The sequence below is a fragment of the Falco cherrug genome, chromosome 6, assembly GCF_023634085.1.
Source record: "Falco cherrug isolate bFalChe1 chromosome 6, bFalChe1.pri, whole genome shotgun sequence".
Lineage (NCBI taxonomy): Eukaryota > Metazoa > Chordata > Aves > Falconiformes > Falconidae > Falco > Falco cherrug.
The window spans coordinates 55,850,402-55,871,247 of record NC_073702.1 but is presented as its reverse complement, the minus strand read 5'-3'; the positions used below and the strand labels follow the sequence as shown (position 1 = coordinate 55,871,247).

At 40.0% G+C, this 20,846-nt stretch overlaps 1 protein-coding gene across 2 annotated transcripts in view; it reads right to left on the bottom strand.

The window, feature by feature from the left end:
- Window positions 1-20,474, bottom strand: part of SAMD3 (sterile alpha motif domain containing 3) — a 41,791-nt gene extending 21,317 nt beyond the window's left edge. For both annotated transcript variants that reach the window (XM_055713742.1, XM_014282745.3), the window contains exons 1-6: window positions 20,359-20,474; window positions 20,087-20,182; window positions 19,161-19,347; window positions 14,338-14,445; window positions 3,883-4,068; window positions 3,491-3,575 (exon numbers count right to left, since the gene is read on the bottom strand). In XM_055713742.1, coding sequence (XP_055569717.1) covers window positions 3,491-3,575; window positions 3,883-4,068; window positions 14,338-14,445; window positions 19,161-19,347; window positions 20,087-20,182; window positions 20,359-20,437 — 741 coding nt within the window. In that variant the 5' untranslated portion in view covers window positions 20,438-20,474. The remainder of the gene's footprint in view (window positions 1-3,490; window positions 3,576-3,882; window positions 4,069-14,337; window positions 14,446-19,160; window positions 19,348-20,086; window positions 20,183-20,358) is intronic.
- Between the last annotated feature and the right edge of the window lie 372 nt (window positions 20,475-20,846).

Here is a 20,846-nt window from a genome sequence, read left to right as displayed (position 1 = left end):
GAAACCTTTTAACCAAGACAACAGAATTATGGATAACCCACTAGTAAATCTTGAAACGTCAAACTTTTAATGACCTCTCACTGCAACAGTATGAGATTGAAAATATTAGACTAAGTTTCTACATAATATATGCATTGTTGAAAGTACTTGTTTAAAATAGTTTGGAGTTATAAATAAAGTGTCCGGTATTTTGGGAAAAAACCCTCTGAAACCCGCAAAAGTGGAATGTTCAAAGCTTTGCAAGTAATATTTTTCCTGCCATGAAAATACTGGTGTGAATGTAAACGCTCTAAGGTTTGGGTTTTTTTGTTGTTCCTCTCTGTTTTCCAGCAGATCTTTCCCCTTTCCAATCTTCCAAGCCACTTCACTTCCATGAAAATGTTACAACAAAAGTGCTGAAATCTTCAGTTCAGAGTTTCTCCAAGATTTTCATTACACCAAGTTCTTTATGTTCTGATTTTCTATTCTTGTTCAGAAGAAAAAGCTAAATCTGGAATGTCTAGATCTGTCACGGGATGAGCTTTCCCTTGCCTCAGCCAGGAAGCCCACCCGCCTGCCCCTGCCCGCCCACGCCACGCACAGCCATGCATACTGGCTGTGGAAGAACCCAGCACCGTTCCCACTGTGTTCTTCCAGCAGCCAAGACACATCCATTTCTGGTGAAAAGCTCCAAACCACAAGAATTGTGAGTTAAAATCACACCACTGATAGACCTTCTCAGGACGTCTCATCAAGAACTACTGCAGCCTTCTGCACACCCCAGCAGACACTGTGGATGCTCCTCCACCCCAAAGGGTAAGCAATTGCTTTCCTTTTAAGCATGGATTTAGAGTTAAATTGAACCTAGGAACCGAGACATAGCCCAGCAATAAATAAAGAGCAATACATTAATGTCATTAACAGTACAGTGGGGTAGAGCATTTCACATGGCAGAAAGGAAAACACCCAATGGCAGAAATGAGCTTCAGCACACCAGAGGGAGCACAAGGCTTCATATTCCAAACTATGTTCAGACCTTTTTTTTTTTTTTTTTGAAATGCATGCAACTATTTCTTTTTCCTGTTAACTTTGTCAAGAATTTAAACCTCTGAATGCTTGAAAACATGTTTGTTGGTATGCTAAATAAACTCAGATAACCTGATTGACCTACCAGTCCTGGAAAACATTATTCTCAGCTGAATTGCCATGTTTGCTGTGTCCCATTCTCCAGCCTTACAACAGACTGAAAGGGGGGGTTATCTATCAGGCACAGACATCTGTGCACAGCTGGTCACCCGAGGCTCCCTTTGGAGCCCACAGAAAGAAAGAAGACCTTCCACAGTATTATTCCTCTCCTCCCAATGTAGACAACAAAACCACATGACACAAACTGCACCTCCAGAAGTTTATATATATGTTATTTAATAACTAATATAACTAGCATTTTTGTTTAAAATATTACTCATGTTAGTTTTCCTTTTCTACATTTAGCTGTCAGTCCCCAAATAAGTCCCTTTCTGCTTTCCTTCTGAATTATTTTATTGATGATAGTTTTCTTAAATACTTTCAATGAACTATTCAAAAATGGTAATAATGAATGTCTAATTATTATAGATAAACAAGTTTAAGGTATTCAGAACCTCTCAGTAAATAATATTTTACACCTTACAAGACCTGGGATTCAATACTGTTGTCAGGAACAGCAAGCAGCAGTTCTTACAGTCCCATGCTAGCCTGAGGCTATTTTAAAAGAAAAGCCTACAAAACCTTCACTTTTTTTGAGCTGCTGAAGACACTTTTTTCAAGAAGAGATGAAAGAATGGAGGTTAGCCAGTTTTCTTTTGTTGTTAATTTGTTTCTTAAAGGTATGTGAATTCAGTTTTACTGCAAGCCTCATGCTAAGTAGCTGCATATGTTATAGGGTTTGTTTTAAGCCATTGCTGTTGTAACACACAACTATCTCAGATCATGAAAAAAGAAGTATTTATAGCCTTTATGATTGTGAAGAAAGAACAGAATGTATAACAGTAGGGCCAATAAAAATAGTAATTTGTTCTCACCCCCTCCTCCAAACTTAAATATACACACATACACCTTTAGTGCATTTTTTCCTGCCTTGACCCAGGCAGTGGAGAGGGGCTGGCTCAGAACCATTAGACTCGCAATACTGCAAACTGCTAATTCCAGCTTCCTCGCTTACTTGTGGTGGTTTCTTCCAGATATGCTTTCTAGTAAGCATGAGATAAATATCAAAAGATAAAGAACAACAACTCTGAAGTCTCTGCCCCATCACTTAACTTATGCCATCACTTCTGGGATCCATCTGGGAAGCGATGAGCCGATAAGCAGTTTCCTCAAGAATGGGGTTATAAGTAGTTTTGCCCAGTCTATGCTCCTGCTGCAATTGAAGTCCTTTGAAAACCTAGCTTAAGCATCTCTGTTTAAAAAGAGATTTTAAAAGTTAAAGGCTGTAAAAGCCTCTTCAGAGTCAAACTGAACATCATTCCAGCTCCCCTTCGCAAAGAGAGCCAGAGGAAGCCCAGGAGCCTGGCTGAGGACCCTCACTGGGGTATTCAAAGTGGTATCCTGACTGAAAATAAGGGTGGACTGTTGCTCTCTGATCCTTCTCCCTCTCTCTCCTCTCTGAGATGTATTTTTCTTTAGTCCTTTCCCTCCTATAACATGTGGGCTCAAGGGAGAACTAGAATAGCCACCCCTTAATCCTCACTTTTTTTTTTTCAGAATTATTTTGCTTTCTGCAGTAACTGCACATGAGATATATTTATATATGTTTAAAGCTAACAACCCCCACTGAGTCTCACAAGCTTTTACAGAATGCTATAAAAGTATCACATGGCAAAGCAATAATGTGAAGTCAGAAGGTGAACACTGTCCTCTGAGACCACAGATATATATTCTGGGCCACAAGAGTGAAAAAATGTAGTTCAAATTTAAGTCAGCTCCTTCCACTGCTTTCCGTTATGTCCCCATTGAGATGCCAACCAATGTTTTTAAATGTTTGCTTTTTTTTTTTAAATTAGGCCTAGATACCTAACAGCTAAATGATCATAGTGCATTGCAAAAGCATCAATCATATGTTAGCTCTTATACAGACAATTTTCTAAAGACTTGGCTTCTTTGTTTTTAAAAATAAAACCAAGTTACATTTACTTAAATGTATATTTTTGGATAAATCAATTCAGAAAAAAATACATAACAGGCATCCAGGGACTTCATGTACCTGTCTGCATGATCTCACAGTGGCTTTGAGGAGTGGCTATAACAGGATTAATCTTTAATTAAAATAATGAAATAAGAATGTGATTTGCCAAACGTGTCAAAGCAAAGCTTACAGCTCTGAATGCAGCCAGTATATAAGAAATTTATATTGATTTCCTCTGAATGAAGATATTTTCTTGTGATTGATTATGTGGAAATGAAACACACCAACAAACCTCAAACACAATACAACCTGTATTTTTCAAGACAGAGTATTCTTTACAATACTTACAAAGCCCTTCCCATCTTCATCAAGGAACGGGTACGCCTGCAGCAGAGCATTGACAACAATGTTATATTGCTGACTGTTCGGATACCTGTGAAAACAAGATGGAGATGTAGAAGAAATAGTTGATATTCTAGGCAGTGTTAGATACCAGCTGGAGTCTATACTGATTTACATTAAACTGAGAATTTCTCAGACTATTGATTCCCCCACAAATAACAAAGGGAACAGCTTTAAGGTTTGAACGAAATCTTCCTGTTGGCTTCAACAGGTTTCAGGCCTTTAGCCACCTCTGATTAAGCAAGCATATTAAAGAGAACAGCTTTACATCCATTTGAAAATTTACTTCTGCAGCCAATAGGTAATGCTCCCAAATAGATTCAGCGCTGTTTACTCACAGTGATCCTTCTAGGTATTTTGTCATGTCTGCTTGTAAAAATTCAATTATCCTTATTCTCATACTGTGATCAGGGCATTTTTTTTCTGCTAATATGCACTTGACATCATAAGGGAAGTCTGGCAAAGCGTAAGAACTTGTCCACTGCAACGTCTTGTATCTTGCAAAAAATGATTTCAGATTTTTTCTGTAAAAGAAAAGATTATATTGTCATGATCATGCCCTTCTTTCTATGGGAACGCAGGCAAGAAGGAAAGAAAAATGCAAGTCTAAAAACTCAGCACAAAGGGAAGTTATTGCTATAGAAATTCAGGGCTTACTCTCTTGGTTTCTACATAAAGAACATCTACAAAAGCTGCAATCAAAACATATGGGGTTAAAACCAGGTGTCAAATGTGAAAAGTTATAATCAGGAGACACTGGAAGGTGTTCACTAACTGAAAGCAGAAGGCAGAGCAGAGGAATTCACTGAGGACTTGCTGCTGTTGCAAAATAAAATATCTTTATCTGTCATAATTTATAATGTGTTTCCTACCAGTTCTGCTAACTTACTAGTGAGAGTAAGCCAAACAGCTTAATTGAATAAAATACTGTCCTCCCGAAGGGGAAAGCAGTGAATGGGATGAGGCCAGTTGCTACCAGCACATGGCTGAAAACAAAGCAGACATAGCCTGTAAGGACCTGCAGCTCCTGCCCCAAGACCATAATGTCACACCCCAGCTGGGGTCAGCCTGAGGTAGGATATCACCACTGGCTACCCAAGTGCATTCCTCCTCCAGAAAGCATGCCGAACCCCAACTCTGAAGGAACACCGGGAAAAGTAGAGACAAATTGAGCTGAAAGTCAATCAAGAGCCACCTAGAAGATGGAGTGGTTCTGGCAGCCCTAGACAGCTTCCCAGTCATAGTAGTCCAGACCCAATAAAGGAATTAAAATGAGAGGTGTCAAAGACAGCTAGAGATTCCTGATATGTGTGGTATCACTGCAATTTATGTTTGCTTTGATTTAAATTGCAGAGAAAAATTTGGAAACAACTAGCTGACTTTTAGAAGAGTTTTTAAAATAAACCATGCTATCATTACAGATGACAAATGTAGGTGCTTAAGTGGTGGAAAAATTCAGACATCTATACCTAAATTAATCATCTGAAGTCTCTTTATATTCACTGAGGACACAAACACCACTAAAGGATGACAGAACAACCAGAAAACATCTAAATCAGACCAGATGTTGTCTCGTCTATTTCTCTCCACTAATTATGATTATGAGATTAGGATAGTTACTACAGTTGTTGAAATCTATACTGCATAGGTCTCAAGTTAGGAATCCCCCACTAGTGTGGGAGCTTTCACCTACATCCCCCAAACACTTGTGGCTGGACTAGGCATGCTGCAGCGTCCCTTCCAAGCTGCCCTAGTTTTTGAATCTATAACACATACGGAGAGAAATACCACTAGACTTCAGTCCAGTCAACATACACGGGTTTTCACTCCTAAAGGTCTCTGTAATAGCCTATAAACAAGAGCTAGGTGTATAAATAAGAGCTGTGAAGAGTTTTAGCAAGGTCTTCATTGGGAGGTTTTGCTATCCAGACTCTTTCAGATAAGGATGTAAAAAACCACCTCACCAAACTCATGGTAGTCAATGGCAAAATCAACTGCAATACCGATGGAGGGGCATTTGTGATAGCTTAATTTACACCACTTTGAAAGACTACTATATACCTGGAAGATATCTCATTTTGGGCCCCTACAGCCAGTTATAGTCTCAATACCTTCTTGAGTAGATTAGTCTGTAACTCTCAATATTCTTGACCTAGTTGTGCTGCCTACCATCTTGGCATCTCTTAATGTAGGTTGGTAGCTCGCAGGCTAGCAGCAGCTCTACAGCCGTGATATACCCGTACCAACCCCAGCACTACTGCAAATGACAATGCACTGCTGAAAAAAAATAATAGTCATTTGGGAACTGTCATCTGATCCTCGTAGTTATATTAACAAGTAGCAGCAGTACTCGTAGCACTACCACGCCCCCCCCCCCCCCCATACAAAACAGATACAAAATGGCCAGGGCTGCTGTCTCTCCAAGCTCACCAAATTTTATGGGGCACTGATGGTTAACAATAGATGCAAACTGCAGTGAACTTCTATTAGTACTTGCAGTCTCAAAAGAAGGAAAAGCTGTGTGAGAAGTGCCAACATATCCACATAGACAAATTGACGTCCTTTTCTGGTGATAAACTAATACACAAACGAGAAAATAAAATGCAACACAGATTCTGAAATCTCTTGGAAATCCCTCCTATGCAAATAAAGTGCATATGTTCAATGTAGCACCAGTGAGGAGCTCTGCAGCCTGTAAGTTTGAATCCTGTACTTTCACCAACTTTACTGATGAGAGTGATGTAGCAGACAGGCTGGAAGTTACTGTGTACTGTTATCAACATGCTATCATTTAAGCTAGCTCAAAAATGGACAGAAGTTTAAAACATGTAATTTGTATCTAAGCAGCACTGAAATATCTTTTGTTGCTAGTCCCATTGAAACCAAACCGAACCATACTCAGTTACTTGAAGAAAATAAAATTTTGTTGCAGTTTGGATGGCTAATAGCCAGGGAGGCATGGTAACTCTCCCATACACCAGTCCCTTCACATTTGCCAGTACAATAAAAACACTCCAAATTCTACTTCTCTTAATCTTACCCAACACAAAATAGTTCCTTGCTGTCCAAAGAAAATCCAAAAATTCCTTTAATCTTCACACTGCAACAGTGCAAGAGATTAAATATTTTACTAGCTATTGCTTAAATCATCATTGTTGGGCAGTCACATTACATATATGCAGTAATATTTTACAATGAAATACAAGTTTGTTTGAAAAGAAACACAACTCCACACTAAACTTTATCCCCAGAAATGCTCACGTGCAAACTTGTTTTACTAAAACAATACTTCGGTTAAACTGTACATGCGCTGGAATTCATGCGTATAGCCAAGACCTTCCTTGATTGCGGAGAAGCACATTACATTTGGAGATTTAGGTACAAACATACACAGCCCCTTTCTAACCATCTCTTTCTGGTCTTCTAGCTAACCTGTGACAGGGATAAGATCAAAATCACAAAATGCGAATTACTACATGTTTTCTCTCAGTGCTTTAGAAATTTGGTGCTGCAGCTAAATCAATCTGATGGCTAATTCCTGCCAAATGTCAGTTCCCCTATCCCCGTGCTGTCACATGTTTCTACCCCTTTCTTACTGGGAAGCCTCTAACCCTGCAGCAAGTTACTTCAAGGAGCTACAGAGACAAAATTCTTAATTTTTCTTCTTGGCTTAGGTATGTCCCCAGAATGGCTCCCCATGAGGTGAGACAAATACCAGCACAGATGAAGCAAGCTGGTCTCTTTATGTTTAGCTGCAATGTGGAACTGCATCTTAAGAAGCATCTCTCCAGTAAGGACACAACTAGTCACAGAGCTTTTGACCACTCAGCTGTTGTAGATAACCACTTTACTTAATGTACTAAGTCACAGCACTGTTTTACACACCTATTTCTTTGGCTTCATTACAACCTTACTCTGCTCACGTACAGTGTGTTTACTGAGACACAAAACTGTATAATAACATCATTTTGGACTGAGCCATTTGGGAAGAGCTTCAGCTGAAAAAAACCCAACCAACCAAACAAAAAAAACCCTAAAAACACAAACCAGAAAGAGCAAACCCACCTATCTGAATTATATAACCCCTGGCATCCCTAATCCCAGCAAATAAGGCAAAGAGTTACACACTTGCAGTGTCACTCAGGCCATTAGATGACAGTTTTAAACTGCACTGGAGAGAACAGTGGAGAGCGAACACAGCATCATGGTCTCCGAGCTCTGTGCCCTGTGCACCTCACACAGTCACCTGAATTAGCTGTAACAAGTAAGTAATCAATATAGACAGCTCAATCAAGGTAGCTGTGCAAAGTGCCATAGAGAGCTAGAACCACGTTCAAATACTAGATCATAGTAAGACTGTCATTTTTAAGCGTCTTGATCATACTGGCAAGGATCAGTTTCCTGCATCTATTTAGTGCATTTAGGAAAAAAAGTGACTTAAAGGCCAAGCACATGCACAAACAGGCTGCGTGCCATAAGCTTTTCTTCTTGTCTACTAAAGTCCGTGAGCCTATGGCACTCATTGCTACACCTATACTTGCTGTATCAGCCCAGGTCCCAGTCAGAGAACATGGCAGCCGAGCAGAACTTTGCTGACATCAGTGGGTTCCCATGTTCAGTACACCCAGGCAAACTCAGCACATGGGTGGGGCCTCAACAAAGTCCCATTTTTCACAGCTGAAGGTTTAGTCTTTTTACACCACGCATCAGCAAGGCACTCATGTCTGAAGATTCGTAGGCTGGAAAAAAGTCCATGTCTACAAAGCCAAGGCAGAATCAGAACAGAAAAAACCCCCACGGAACTTGCAGATGTGAAGGAAAAGAGAAGTCTGCAGGCATAGAACATGTTGCATTTCCCTAATACATGTATAATATGCTTTCAGCTTTATGACAATATTTAAGATTGCAAAGGTTAGTTCTATTAAAAGGAAGAAATGACAGAAGACAAAAATTCAAAAGAAACTCTTTTCCCCCTCTCAATGGCAAGATAAAATAGGGTGCTCTTTTTCTATTCACAGTTCCGAGATCTGTACCTGAAGGATTCTCATGCCTTTCTCTTCATGTACTGCACTGCCATTTCCTACTTCCCAGCACAAACCCAGAGTTTGCCAGTTATTCCCTAGAGCCTGCGATCTGCAGTCTAGATAGTGCTTGATGATGTCTTTTATTCTTTCAGTTCCCACTAAACGCAGGGGCAGGTATCCTTTAGACTGAACAAGAAGTTACATCGGCTTCAGCAAGGCTAGGGCGCGGGAGCTGGCGCACACCCCGCAGCTGCCCATTTCCCAGCGCAGCTCCTGTGCCAGCTTTTCCTGCAGTATCCTTGCTATAGAAATCATCGCATTCAGTAGGAGTACGGAATTACAGAAAAAATTAATCAGCTTTAAAAAAAATAAAAATAAAGTTTGTGAGATGCAGACACAACCTGCTTCTAGAAGGAGTCAAGATTTTTTGACAGTTTCAATTCTGCGGAGCTGCATCATTTAAGTGAAGGCTCTGCACTTCCAACTCATGCGAGGGCAGCAGCTGTAAGTTACAGATTGGGGGAGAGAAAATGCTCCTTGGGGAATCTGATTGACAGAACTACCCGCTAAATCAGGCTATTTTAAAGAAACAGTGTTTATTTGCATTCACCCATGTAAGATGTGTTACGTTGTATCAAAAGGGCTTTGCTAGCAAAGTCACTTTAACAAGGCAATGCAGTTAGTATCTCCTGCAAGTCATTTGTAAGACTTGGCTCATTTCTGGTGCGGAAAAAGGAGATTAAACTTTTTTTTTCCCCTGCAAACTCTTGTGGAAAACCTTACAGCACCATAGCAGTAAATCCAGCTCTGCTGACCTCAAGTGCTCCAAAACTGTCAGTCCAGTTGACTTCTAAAACACTGAGGCGACAAGCCCAGAGAAGTTGTTATTGTGAGTCTTCTGGGGGGTTTTTTTGGTTGTTTTTTTTGTTTGTTTTTTTAATTCCAGTTAGTATTCTTAGGCTTCCTGCTGCAATGACAGACACATGAAATGCTGACTTTAAAAAAAAGTGGCAGAATTTTTCATGCCCACATAAATTGAAAACCTAAATGTAAAGAATCTCCCCCAAACCCTACACAAAACAAACCCCACAGATATAACAGGTTTTTATGAAGATAGAATAACAGTTTAAGTGTCATTTTCAGAATCATCAAAACAAAAAAGAAATTATTTTTCTGTTAGGATACATCATTCAACAGGGGAATCTACTGTTGAAACAATAAATAGCTTCAGAAGTACCGAGACAAATTCTTAGAAGAAAGATTCAATCATTCACTGTTAAAATTAATGGGCTAGATGCAATTTATGGTTTAGAATGCCTAAACATTAATTGTTGAAAAGGTATAATCAAAGGAAGCATCTGATGTCTGTACTTCTGAGCAAAATGGAGAGAGAGTACTTCTTTTCTTTCACTATTGACCATTGTCAGAGACTTAACATGGGGGAGTTTATGGCTGCTGTTCACGTCCATATGAACTAACAAAGAAAAGGACCATCACATCTACTAGAAATAATTCTGATGATATCAACAATAAGGTTTCTGCATAGAAACTAAGAAACTTAAGTTATATATAAAGACACTCCAGCGGAGATTTTCTATGTAGGACTAAAGCTGCATATGTGTATACATGTATACATATAAAAGTACTATTTACTGTCTTGTGTAAAGAGCAACATCATCCAAAATAATTGACTAAGCAACAATTTTTCAGGCTAGCTACTCTCCCTCTTTATTCTTTCTTTCTTTTTTTTCCCCTCTTCTTTTCTTCTTTTTAAAGCATGTTTCAGAGAAAACACATTAAACACAGACCAGCAATACCGATGCATGGGTAATGCAAAGCAAAGGAAGGAGCTCTATTATAAAGATTATTAGCAGAATGACTTGTCAAAACTAAAACACACTTCAGATGCAGCTACCCAGTAGTCAGCGCAGTGTCCTGCAGTCCGACCGAACTAGATGCAAGACTGCCCTAGCTGAGGAGACACACGGCATAGTCAGCATGGCTCTGTGCTCTGCTCCCCCCCAGTCCCTGCCAGGGGGGTGTTACTCGTTCAAACGTTGCACAAGTGCACGCTGGTGGGTACCTGACCTCCAGAGGGCTTGCAGCAGGCAAGCCAGCTCCGCTGAGGGATGGATGAACAGCGGTTTGCCATCATGCAGGCCAGCATGGCCGTCTTGGAGATGTGAGCCAAATTTATTTTCAAACAAATCTTCCAATTCATTGTCCTTGCTATCAGCCCAAATTTATGTGGGCACCAGCACCAATATGCTGTCAGTGGTGGCAATGGCTTTATTGGTATTTGAGCACTTAGCAGGCCCAGGTTTAGTTGAGCATTGGCCACATCTTCCAAATGGGCAGCAAACAGAGAAGCTCAAGGCTGTCAAGGCTGGGCAGAAGACCTGTTATCCTGCTTGTGCACATAAGCCTGCTCCGAGCAAATTAGTTATGCGTGCTCAAGAACTACAGGACACATGGAAATACAGAAAGAATACAGACAGAGTAAATGTTATAGAAAGTTACAGAAAGAATAAATGTACAAATAAACCTGTATCAGGACATCACTCCTGAAGGAAAGCAGCTGGACCATCATATTTGAAACAATGAGAAAGGGATACATTAGGGACATCATTTGAGAAACAAACACCTTGAGGAAAGGCAGACAGAAAGTATAACCCAACAAATAAAAGGTTGGTTTTTCACAGCAGTATCAGATGTTTACCAGTGATGACAGCCTCTGTCTTAGCAACAAGATAAACACCAGGCTGCCATGAGCCATCAAACTGCTGGTACTCCGATACAGAAAAGCAGGTACAGGGGAAATGTATTTATTGAATTATCCTCTATAATTATATAAATATAATATAAATCTTATTATCTCCACAGAAAAGCACTGCTTTAAGATTAATCTTCTTGGGACATTAAAAAAACCATTGGCTTTTTTTACTTCTGTAGTTGCTAGTAAAAGTTATTCCACCAAGGTAACCTGAAAACCTCATCTGGTTATATGTATACACACTTCAACACAAGGAAAATAAAATTATATAGTTGCTGCATCTACTTACTCTTGCTTTTTGTACTAAACAGTCTGCTTTGATACTTTTGCAATGTATCTTTGTAATATTTAGTAATACAGAAGCGTGTACTTAACATGGTTGTTAGGACTATAGTACACAGGAGAGAGAAACTCTGAACCAATTCACCAGCACTAATAATCCATAAAAGCACCCGCAAATTCATTTTGAGCAAAACCATGCCAGTTATTGAAGAATGGGTGTTGCAGGGTGGGTGAGGATGACAGACAACAAACCAAAAACCCAACCCACAAAACTTTATGTTCTTCTTCTTCAGATTAGGTGACATGAATGAGGAGACAGAAGCTACAAGTGTAACCCTGGCCAAATATCGATTATATGAACTGTACATTTAAATGAATCCCACTGAATTAAACTAACCCCTGGCAGAACTGACTCTGGAAGTGCTTATAATAACTGCTCTGCTGACAAATAAACAGGTGAGGTGGGAACACTGAGGAACAGTGGAAGTCATCATCATTCTTAGCTGTTCTTCCAAATCTGGCCTGGCTGAGGAGAAACGGATACCTATGCTCCGTCTTACTCTGAATGAGACAGTCCAGAGTGGTTTATTTGCAAAACCACCTCCCTGTATTGCTACAGCTTCCCTTTCCCCATTAGTTAAGATGAGAGACTAGGAGAGAGAAACAAATGCACAGACTTTAAACACTGCAAATTTAGAGCAATGGAAAAAAGCTACTAGCTGATCTAAAAGAAATCTCAATTAATATTATACTAAAATACAAAAAATAGCCACCATTAGTCAAATGGAAACCACTTTTCACTGTGGCACATAAACCCATAGACTGGAACCTGAGTGAAAAACAAACCAATCAACCCAGCTTTCAAAGTAAGTGGAGTAGCAGAATAGACACGTGGGTTACTTTTACACTCTAGGCTAAGAATCTATCATCATGCTATAGTCAAAGCAGCTTTTCTGTTCCCATAATCAAATTTCTATAACAAATGTCTTGTTCAACCCTTCACAATCTGCTTATACGTGGCATAATCTCCTCAAGCATATAAAACATTAAGATTTTCCATCGGTTGTTGAAAATGCAGTGAGTACTGTAGGGAAAAGAAGGCAGAAAGAAAAGAAAAAAACCCAAAAAATCAAACCTAAACTCTATAATATCACATTTATCACTGTAGGTGAAGTCACAGGCATCTCTAAACAGCAGCATTCACCTCCAAAAATAGTATTTAACTTGAATTTGAATAACGTTTGAATGAACGTGAACTTCGTGCAGTGGTTAATGGATGCAAGGGCTGTTCAGTTCCACCCTCAGTCAGCTAAAACAGCCATTTCTGAGAAAGACATTTGCCAGCTTCTCATCTGACCTTTAAAGAGAAGCCCTCATAAAATTTACTCAGGCCTTCAAGACTACAAATCGTCACAGCTCCACAGACTTTTAGGCCATCAACTACTTCACAGAGAATGGGCATTTCATTTACAGTGGCAGACTTCCCTCTCCTGCTTCTCCGCCCCACGGTGAACTGGCCCTGCTCTTTCGCAGTCCCTTTCCCTGAAGAGGCCATTATGGCCCTTTGAAAGCTCCTTACTGACAACGCTTGCTGAGAACTTTTCCTAAAGCCAGTCTGTTCAGGGATACACTGATTCACACAGCCCATTTAAAACTTTATACAGCACAAGGCAAGTTACTCATCAATTAAAAATAAGCATGCTCTAGAAGCACAGGCCAAACCCCATCATCATATTCATTGTTTATTCCAAGGGTTTAAGTGATTTGGGTTTGTTTCACTGATAACAGTGCTGACAAGATCTTTGGGTTTGGGGTATTTGTTTTGTTTTTTTTGAAGCTTGTAGCAGTTATTTTTAAAAGCATTAACTATGTGATTCACTAAGCCCTCTTCTCTGTTCCCAGACAGCTTTATCCCTAACTCCTTGTTACTTTTGATAAAATAGGCACTTTTGCAGGAAGGCATCCCCTTATCTCAGAATGGTGAAGCCATCAGTCACATCTATGGGGGAGAATGGTAGCAAGGGAAGAAATTGTAGCAGGTGGGAATAAACAGGGATAACGATAAGCAGACAAATATTCACAAACAAGAACACAATTGCCTTGAAAAAGGAACAGGATGCTTTTCCAACACAAACTGCCCATCTCAAAGGGGAAAAGCATGCAGGAGAAAAAAAAAATAAAAAAGGTAAAACTCCAGCAACTGGTCTTGTATCCAGTTTTTAGGGAGACTCATTCTGATACTCAAGGAAAATGAGCATGCAAATGAAATCAGCATGCCTACCTTCCCAAGTCCTATATTTAAGATGTCTCAAACACATCATTTTTTTATAGCCATATTCCACTCTATAATGACTGATTTGCTACATTGCTGTTGAAAACACATCCGTAAAAGAGGAATTTTAAAAACTAGACTAATAAAGACAAACCTGTATCTTGTCCTCTGCCTGAGGTAAGATATGAGATAGTGAGCAAGGACTGAGGATGGAGGGCAGAAAAAACACCATTAGACTTTTTCATTCAGTCAAATCCTAAAAAATTCCTGCTCCTGCTGTTTTCTAAATATACCTAGACATACCTTCATATACCTAGATATGGCCTCCAATAAATATGATCATCTTTTATAAAATATCTGTTTAGTCTTAACAAAGCAAAAAGAAGTGTTTATGTAATTTTCAAGAGGTAAGGAAAACTTAGTAAATGCATTATAAACTCACTTTTGCTTTAGCACTCTGTGATCAATTAGTTCTTCATTTTCAGCCAAGCACAGATGTTTTTCTTGCTCCACAGGACATGAAGAATTTAACATCTGTCCATTGGTAGCCCTGAAAGGGGGGGAAGGAAAAAAGAAAAAAAAGGATTTAAGTATTTTCACTGTTGGGTTTTGCATAGCTTATAGAAAAGAGATATTTTAGGGTTCTAAAATACTGGTGGTAGAAATAGAAAAGTACAAAAATTAACATCTTGAATAGTCATGATTTTACATGATGCTGATGTATCTTAATCAATCTTTCAGTTCGATTACCAAACTCTGACAAGATAAAAGGAAAACTGTAAATACTGCTGCCTAGTGATATTCTAATTACGACAGTTACAAAACCCAAGAAAATAAACCTTCTTGGTTTTGCAGGATAGCTGCCATCTTCATAGCCTGATATCTCCTAATGTAGTTTCAAAAGGGAGTTCATTACCCAGTGTGCAAAATCTAAGAAAAAGTCTAGGAATGCAAGACATTGCTTTTAATACAAAGTTGCACAAGTTCGGGTGCTAGGTGAGCTAGCACACATTGGTAGTTTCCACAATCAGATTTATACATGATTACATAAATATTAATTTGTTAACTTCCAACCCTCTAACACTGATTGGACGGTAATCTACATATTGATTACACAATCTTAGTGGTTAACTAGGCATGCTCACTGAGGAAGGGCCTCTTCGTGGGCTGGGGCACCTGGTGTACGGGGTGTGATTTTTAGTATTATAATGAAGGTAGTTCGCTTAAGGACCCATCTTTGGCGATCTGTTCAACAAGTATCAGATATACCTTGATTGCAAGAGTCTTGTGTTGCCAACTTTGCAGGATGTAATTATTCTTCAAAGTTGCCTTGTCCTAAGCAGCAATTTCTTCAGTTAATCGTCCTTGATAGTTCTTTGCATGGGATATTCTGAATCAAAATAATGTGTGCATTCTGTTTCTCAAGAATATGACAGACTGTTAAATAAAACCATATATCCATATGGTATTTGTTAGTTAGCTTACGCATTCTGGTGACAAAATTTGATAACACTAATCTCTGGGAATAACTAACCATTACAATATGCAAGGGGTGGCATGAAAGAGTGATTCATGCAGTATTGTAAGGCAGTTTCTACTCAATCAGAACCTTGAACCGCTGTTTTCTCTGGAGGTTAAAGTCCATCTTGAACCTTCAAGTCAGTTTTGTATTACTCCAACCACTGTAGAAGATCCCCAGATGCCACCTTGTCTCACATTCCGCTGTTCTTGATTATTTGCTCCAAATCTAGCCCATCACTAGCACCAAAATCTCCAGATACTCACTTTGCTATGTGCCAGTCCAAATCACTGCTTTGCATTTAACTTTTGTGTCCACATCTCTCCCTTCTCATTTTCCTGTCATTTCTTCTTCTTCTCTTGTTGGTAGAAGCCAGCATCAACAGTTTTACCTTGCACTGCGGGAAAGGCAGAGCTAAGATAGGGGCTACTGTTACTGACTACCAAGAATTCATGGCAGTCAAATTTTTTTATTTTTTTTTTTTTTTTTTTTGGAGAGGGGAGGAAATAGCTTCTTTTCTGAACCTCATCTCTTCAGAACCTCTGAACTCCAAAGATGCTTTATAAACTGTTCCAGCCTCAGCTGCAGTCACACATAAAAGGCTATTATTGGAAGTGACATTAATGTTTGCCAAGTTTATGAAGGGAGTTTCCCCTTTTCATGCATCAATATTTTTCAGCTATCAGGTTAAAACAAAGCAAAAAAATATCCAGTATGTTCTCTACATGGCTCCCAGAAACAATCAATCTTGAGATTGGAAAGCATCTTGGTATTTACCTGGTAACATCTATGTGTGAGGTACTCACGCACAGAAATACAGTTTCTACTGCACGACCCAAAACGCTTCCATCTTAACAGCAACAGACTAAAGATACTATTTCTGTGTCCTAATCGAAACTGCTAGAGACGTTAAGTCACATTTGGTGTCCTTTCATGAGTCTGTTACTTCTACACAGCGTCCACCTACCATACTCACAACTCTACATTCAACCAATGACTTTATTTCTGTTTCCAGCAGAGAGCTGAGCACAATTCACACACAGTTAGAAGGTGGGCTGAAGACACCAGGATAAAGAGATGGCTGGCCACGAGTGCACCAACAAGCACTGGGCTAGCATTCATGCGAGAAACATAACAGGGAAATACTGCTGACAACTCTTGGAAGCTCCACAGCAGTTTCAGCTGACCCAGGAGACTGCTATAGTGCTGCTTTCTCCCTTGCCCTGAGCAGTGCCTTCTCCACCCTGGCACTGGTGCCGGCAGGGCAAGCTAGTTCTGGGAACCAGCCTGACTGAGAAATAATTCTGCAAAACAGAAAAGGTGGTTGGTTCTCACCCAAGCTTGAGCATCACAAAAGAAAGGCTAGGAACACGCAGACTCTTTTCACAGTTGTCCCCTGCCACTGTGGGACCACAGAGTCAGCTATGGGCGCTGCTAACAGTGAACCTTAGTGCAGTGACTTTGCTCACATGACTAAGATGACAAGTCAGCCTAAGATCACTGAGCAGTAGAGGAAACATGAGGTTACTTCACATATATCAGGGATCTATGAATTTTTGGTTTTTCTCTTCTGTGTCAAAACAACTTACAAAAAAATAATGTTATTACATTACTTCAAAACAGTGACTTCTACACTTTATTCTAGTCATAAGTCCTGGAATTAGGTCAAAAGAAAGTATTCTTACAGGATTTTTTTTTAAGATGTACCGAACAGACAAAATCATTTCAAAGTACATCACTAAGGCACTCCAGAGTTAAAAAGTGAGTTACAGCCACCTGCATATGAGGATACAGCTTTTAGTTTTGTAATAAAAGACTGTTTTTACTGTAGGAGTTTTTTCATCATTCTATACCCCAAACAGCATACAATATCTTGATATTTTTTTACTTATTCTAAAATACATGACTGAATGCATTTCTTAAACACGCTTGAATTTGACACAGAAAATGTTTCAGAAGCAGCAGCTTATTTACCTAGCTTCCCTGTAAATAGAGGGACACCAGCATCTTACTTTCCAGGCAAGAAGACTAGGTAGGGAAAGATTTTAAGGTAAATTGTATACACTAACACTTGAGATTTTCAGCATTTGATTTTTATTTGGAATCCGCAGAACTTCACAGAAAAGCTGTGCCCTCACAATACTGCAGCCACATGCTCCTTGTGAGATGCTAGCACCTGACCTGCCGGACTGGGGAAGTACACAGGGAATGGTCACATCAGAGATGCAGCCTAGCCAAACATCCCTGACAAAGTCACAGACAAAATCTAAATATTCAAAGCAACATTCAAACTGCCCTGAGCATAGGGACGTGTTTTCTTCTGAATGCCCCTGCTGAAACCACTATGTATCTACTGCACCGTGGATGAAACGCAAGGCCCACACGCAGCAGTCTTCTTCAGAGCAGGCACTTGCTCTACCTCCATAGAAGGAGCCTCCTATAAATCAAGCCAGCTAGGACCCTAGTGCAGAAAACCAAGGCTGGCTGTGATTGCATACTTCAGGTCTATACTAAATCCCACATGCAGTGATATTGTCTTCTTCCTGCACCCTCTCAGGACCATTTACCCAAGGGGTTTCATAAATACTTCCACACGGACAAGAGGGTCATGCCTTCTCTACCCTTGCACTGGTACCAGCAGGGCGAGCTAGTTCTGGGAACCAGCTTGACTGAGAAATAATTCTGCAATTTATTATATTGTCCACAAGGACAAGAGGATTTATCGATATGAGCAGTTTAGTTCTGCTCATGAGTGCAGTTTGGTTGAAAATAATGCCGTCATCGCCATTTACCACGCTTTGGTTTGCAATGTGGAATCATCTCAGAGTGCACGACCTGGACTCCTTTTGGTTGAAAAGAGAATGCTCTACAGATCTACTCTTGCTGGGCTACTACTGTGTACTAATGGAGGCTTAGTGCTAGAGTCCTTTCCTTCAAACAAGAGCATTTTGCATCTGTGACAAGGCATCCTCTACTGTCAGGTTTCGTGGGCTTAGAAGAGACCACTCAGAGCTCAGGATGTCTCTCCTCAGTCGAAGGGAAGGGAAAAAAATCCTACAAGATTTACTATAGATCAGAATGGAGGGGAGGGACTGGAGGGAACCAATCAACACAAAAGCCCCAACCAAACCACACCAAAACACCAAATGTAAAAAAACCAAACCCACAACCTCTGCCCCCCTCCCCTCAAGAAACCCCAAACAAACAAGAAAATAAACTGTGCTCAGTGAAGGCAGACTCTGTGGAATATGTTTTCTAAAAATCTATTTAGTTCCACACAGTGGGATTATTAAATGCTTACACCTAGATCAAGTCCAGAGCTTCCTTTGAGAGACTGAATGTAAATACACCTGTGACACAAATACTATCTCTGGCTAAATCATGATTTTACACCAAGACCTGCAAACATTTAGAAGTCCTTCAAAAGCTTAGTGTCTCAAATACAGAAAATCTTAGCTTCAGTAAATGTTTGATAATGCTTCAACTAAATGAAAACTAGGTCCTAGAACTGGAAATGAAAAGCAGTTTAAGATTAAGTAACAGTGTTGTTCAGGAATGTTGATGTCCTGTTTCAAACCCCAAGGTAATAACCTTATTTTGCATTTCACATGCTGTTAGAGATATCCAAAGTATAAAAAACAGTTTAAACTTACAGCTAAAGAGCTAGTAAATAGCAATTTTAAAATGCTCTGAAAAGAATAGAACTATACACAGACTAATACTTCCTGTGCCACATACAAACTCACCCACTGATTACTTCTGGAAATTTTTGAGCTGTTTCACAACAGTGTGTAAGGGATTCTAGCCCACTTTTTTGCTGTTGGTATTTATTAATCAGGTCCATCAGCACTGCCTGGTGCCCAATCTTCTTCACCAGCTGCTGCACCATACGATCATTAAGAGCCAGAAGAGCTGCTCCATTTACTTCTTCTTCTGTAGATTGAAAGGGATTAAAGAATTACTGTAAAATAACTTTATAGTTACAGTAACAATCTATATGCCTAAAAACATTGTGAAGGACAGTTGAGAGGCAAAGATGCTTTCCACTGCTGAAGGTCAACTGCTGAAAAGATGATGGTTTAGCTACTGTCCTTTCCCAAGCATTGCCAGGAGTCATAATCACTGGCCAAACACCTTCCCCTGACAAAAAGCCAAATACGAAACATAAAGTAGTCAGTTCACTACTTCTGCAATTCTTTCAATCAGGCCTTACTTACACCACAGCAGACTTACTTTGTTAATGAAGGAAAGCAAGATTTTTAAGAGAGCACACCATAAATAGCCAGTTCACACAACAGTTTCTCATGTACTCTTTTGTAGAGTGTTTATATACTCAGACACAAAACATTTACACACTACAGTTGCATTATTTCAAAAGATTTATACAATATAAAATCGTCCCTTTCAGCCTTTTGAACTGGCAGCTCTGACTCAAGGTGCAACTATTTACACACAGGCTTAGTCTCATCCCCCCGCGTTTCTCAGACGCTTCATAACAGATCGGCAGACTTATCCTGATTTATCGGATCTGTGTCAGTTCTCACCCTAGTAAGTTTCTATAGAAGTCAGAATATATATATATATTCATGCTCCAAACCAAGGTAGTCAGTGCTAATTAAAGGCACAGAATGAAATACTAAGCAAACCCCACACAAACAACGAAAACACTTACCACGAAACTTAGGAACTAGTTCTCCTAAATTTCTCTGTCTCAGCCAGTTGCAGACTTGATCAACTGACCAATTTTCCATCTTCAGGTGTTGCAGTGCTAAATTTCACCGTGAAATGAAAAGAAAGGATTACTTTTATGCCACGGCTCTGAACTCCAGCAAAAAATGCACTTAGCAAATAATGTTACATTTACATGCTCTGAATAAAAATAGCACAAAATAATCCAACTAATGCCTGTTACAAGTGGCAGTTCCCTTAAATCCCTTTCTTTACCTCCTCTCCCTTCTCTTCTTTCCCTCCACTCTGAGCGACAGCCTTGCTCCTTAAAAAACATGACCTGCTTCAGTACCATTAACACCCAAGTTTCCACACAGAGAAGAAAAAAGGTGTGAAATTCACCACCACCACACTCATCAGGAAATGGCTGACATTCTACAGAAAGAGAAGAAAAAAACAAAACCAACCCCACCATCAGGTAAGAGTCTGTCACATAGAGGTTTATAGTAAATCAGGTACCTTAACCCTCTCTGCACCACCAAGCAGCTACTCAAGCAAATACTTAACGCTCCCGTTACCAGCAATCAGAGGCAATAAAGGTCCTGGAAAGTGGAGGGGAGGTGACTAGCCCAGTTCCTTGCTAGTCCCATCCTTCAGGCTCCAGCACTCCTGGGGAAGATGCAGTGGGCTGGCAGGGAAGGGGCCAGCGGGGCCTGGGGGCTGGGGTCCTGGGGGCTGGGGGACCCCATCCCCCGGGCCAGTGC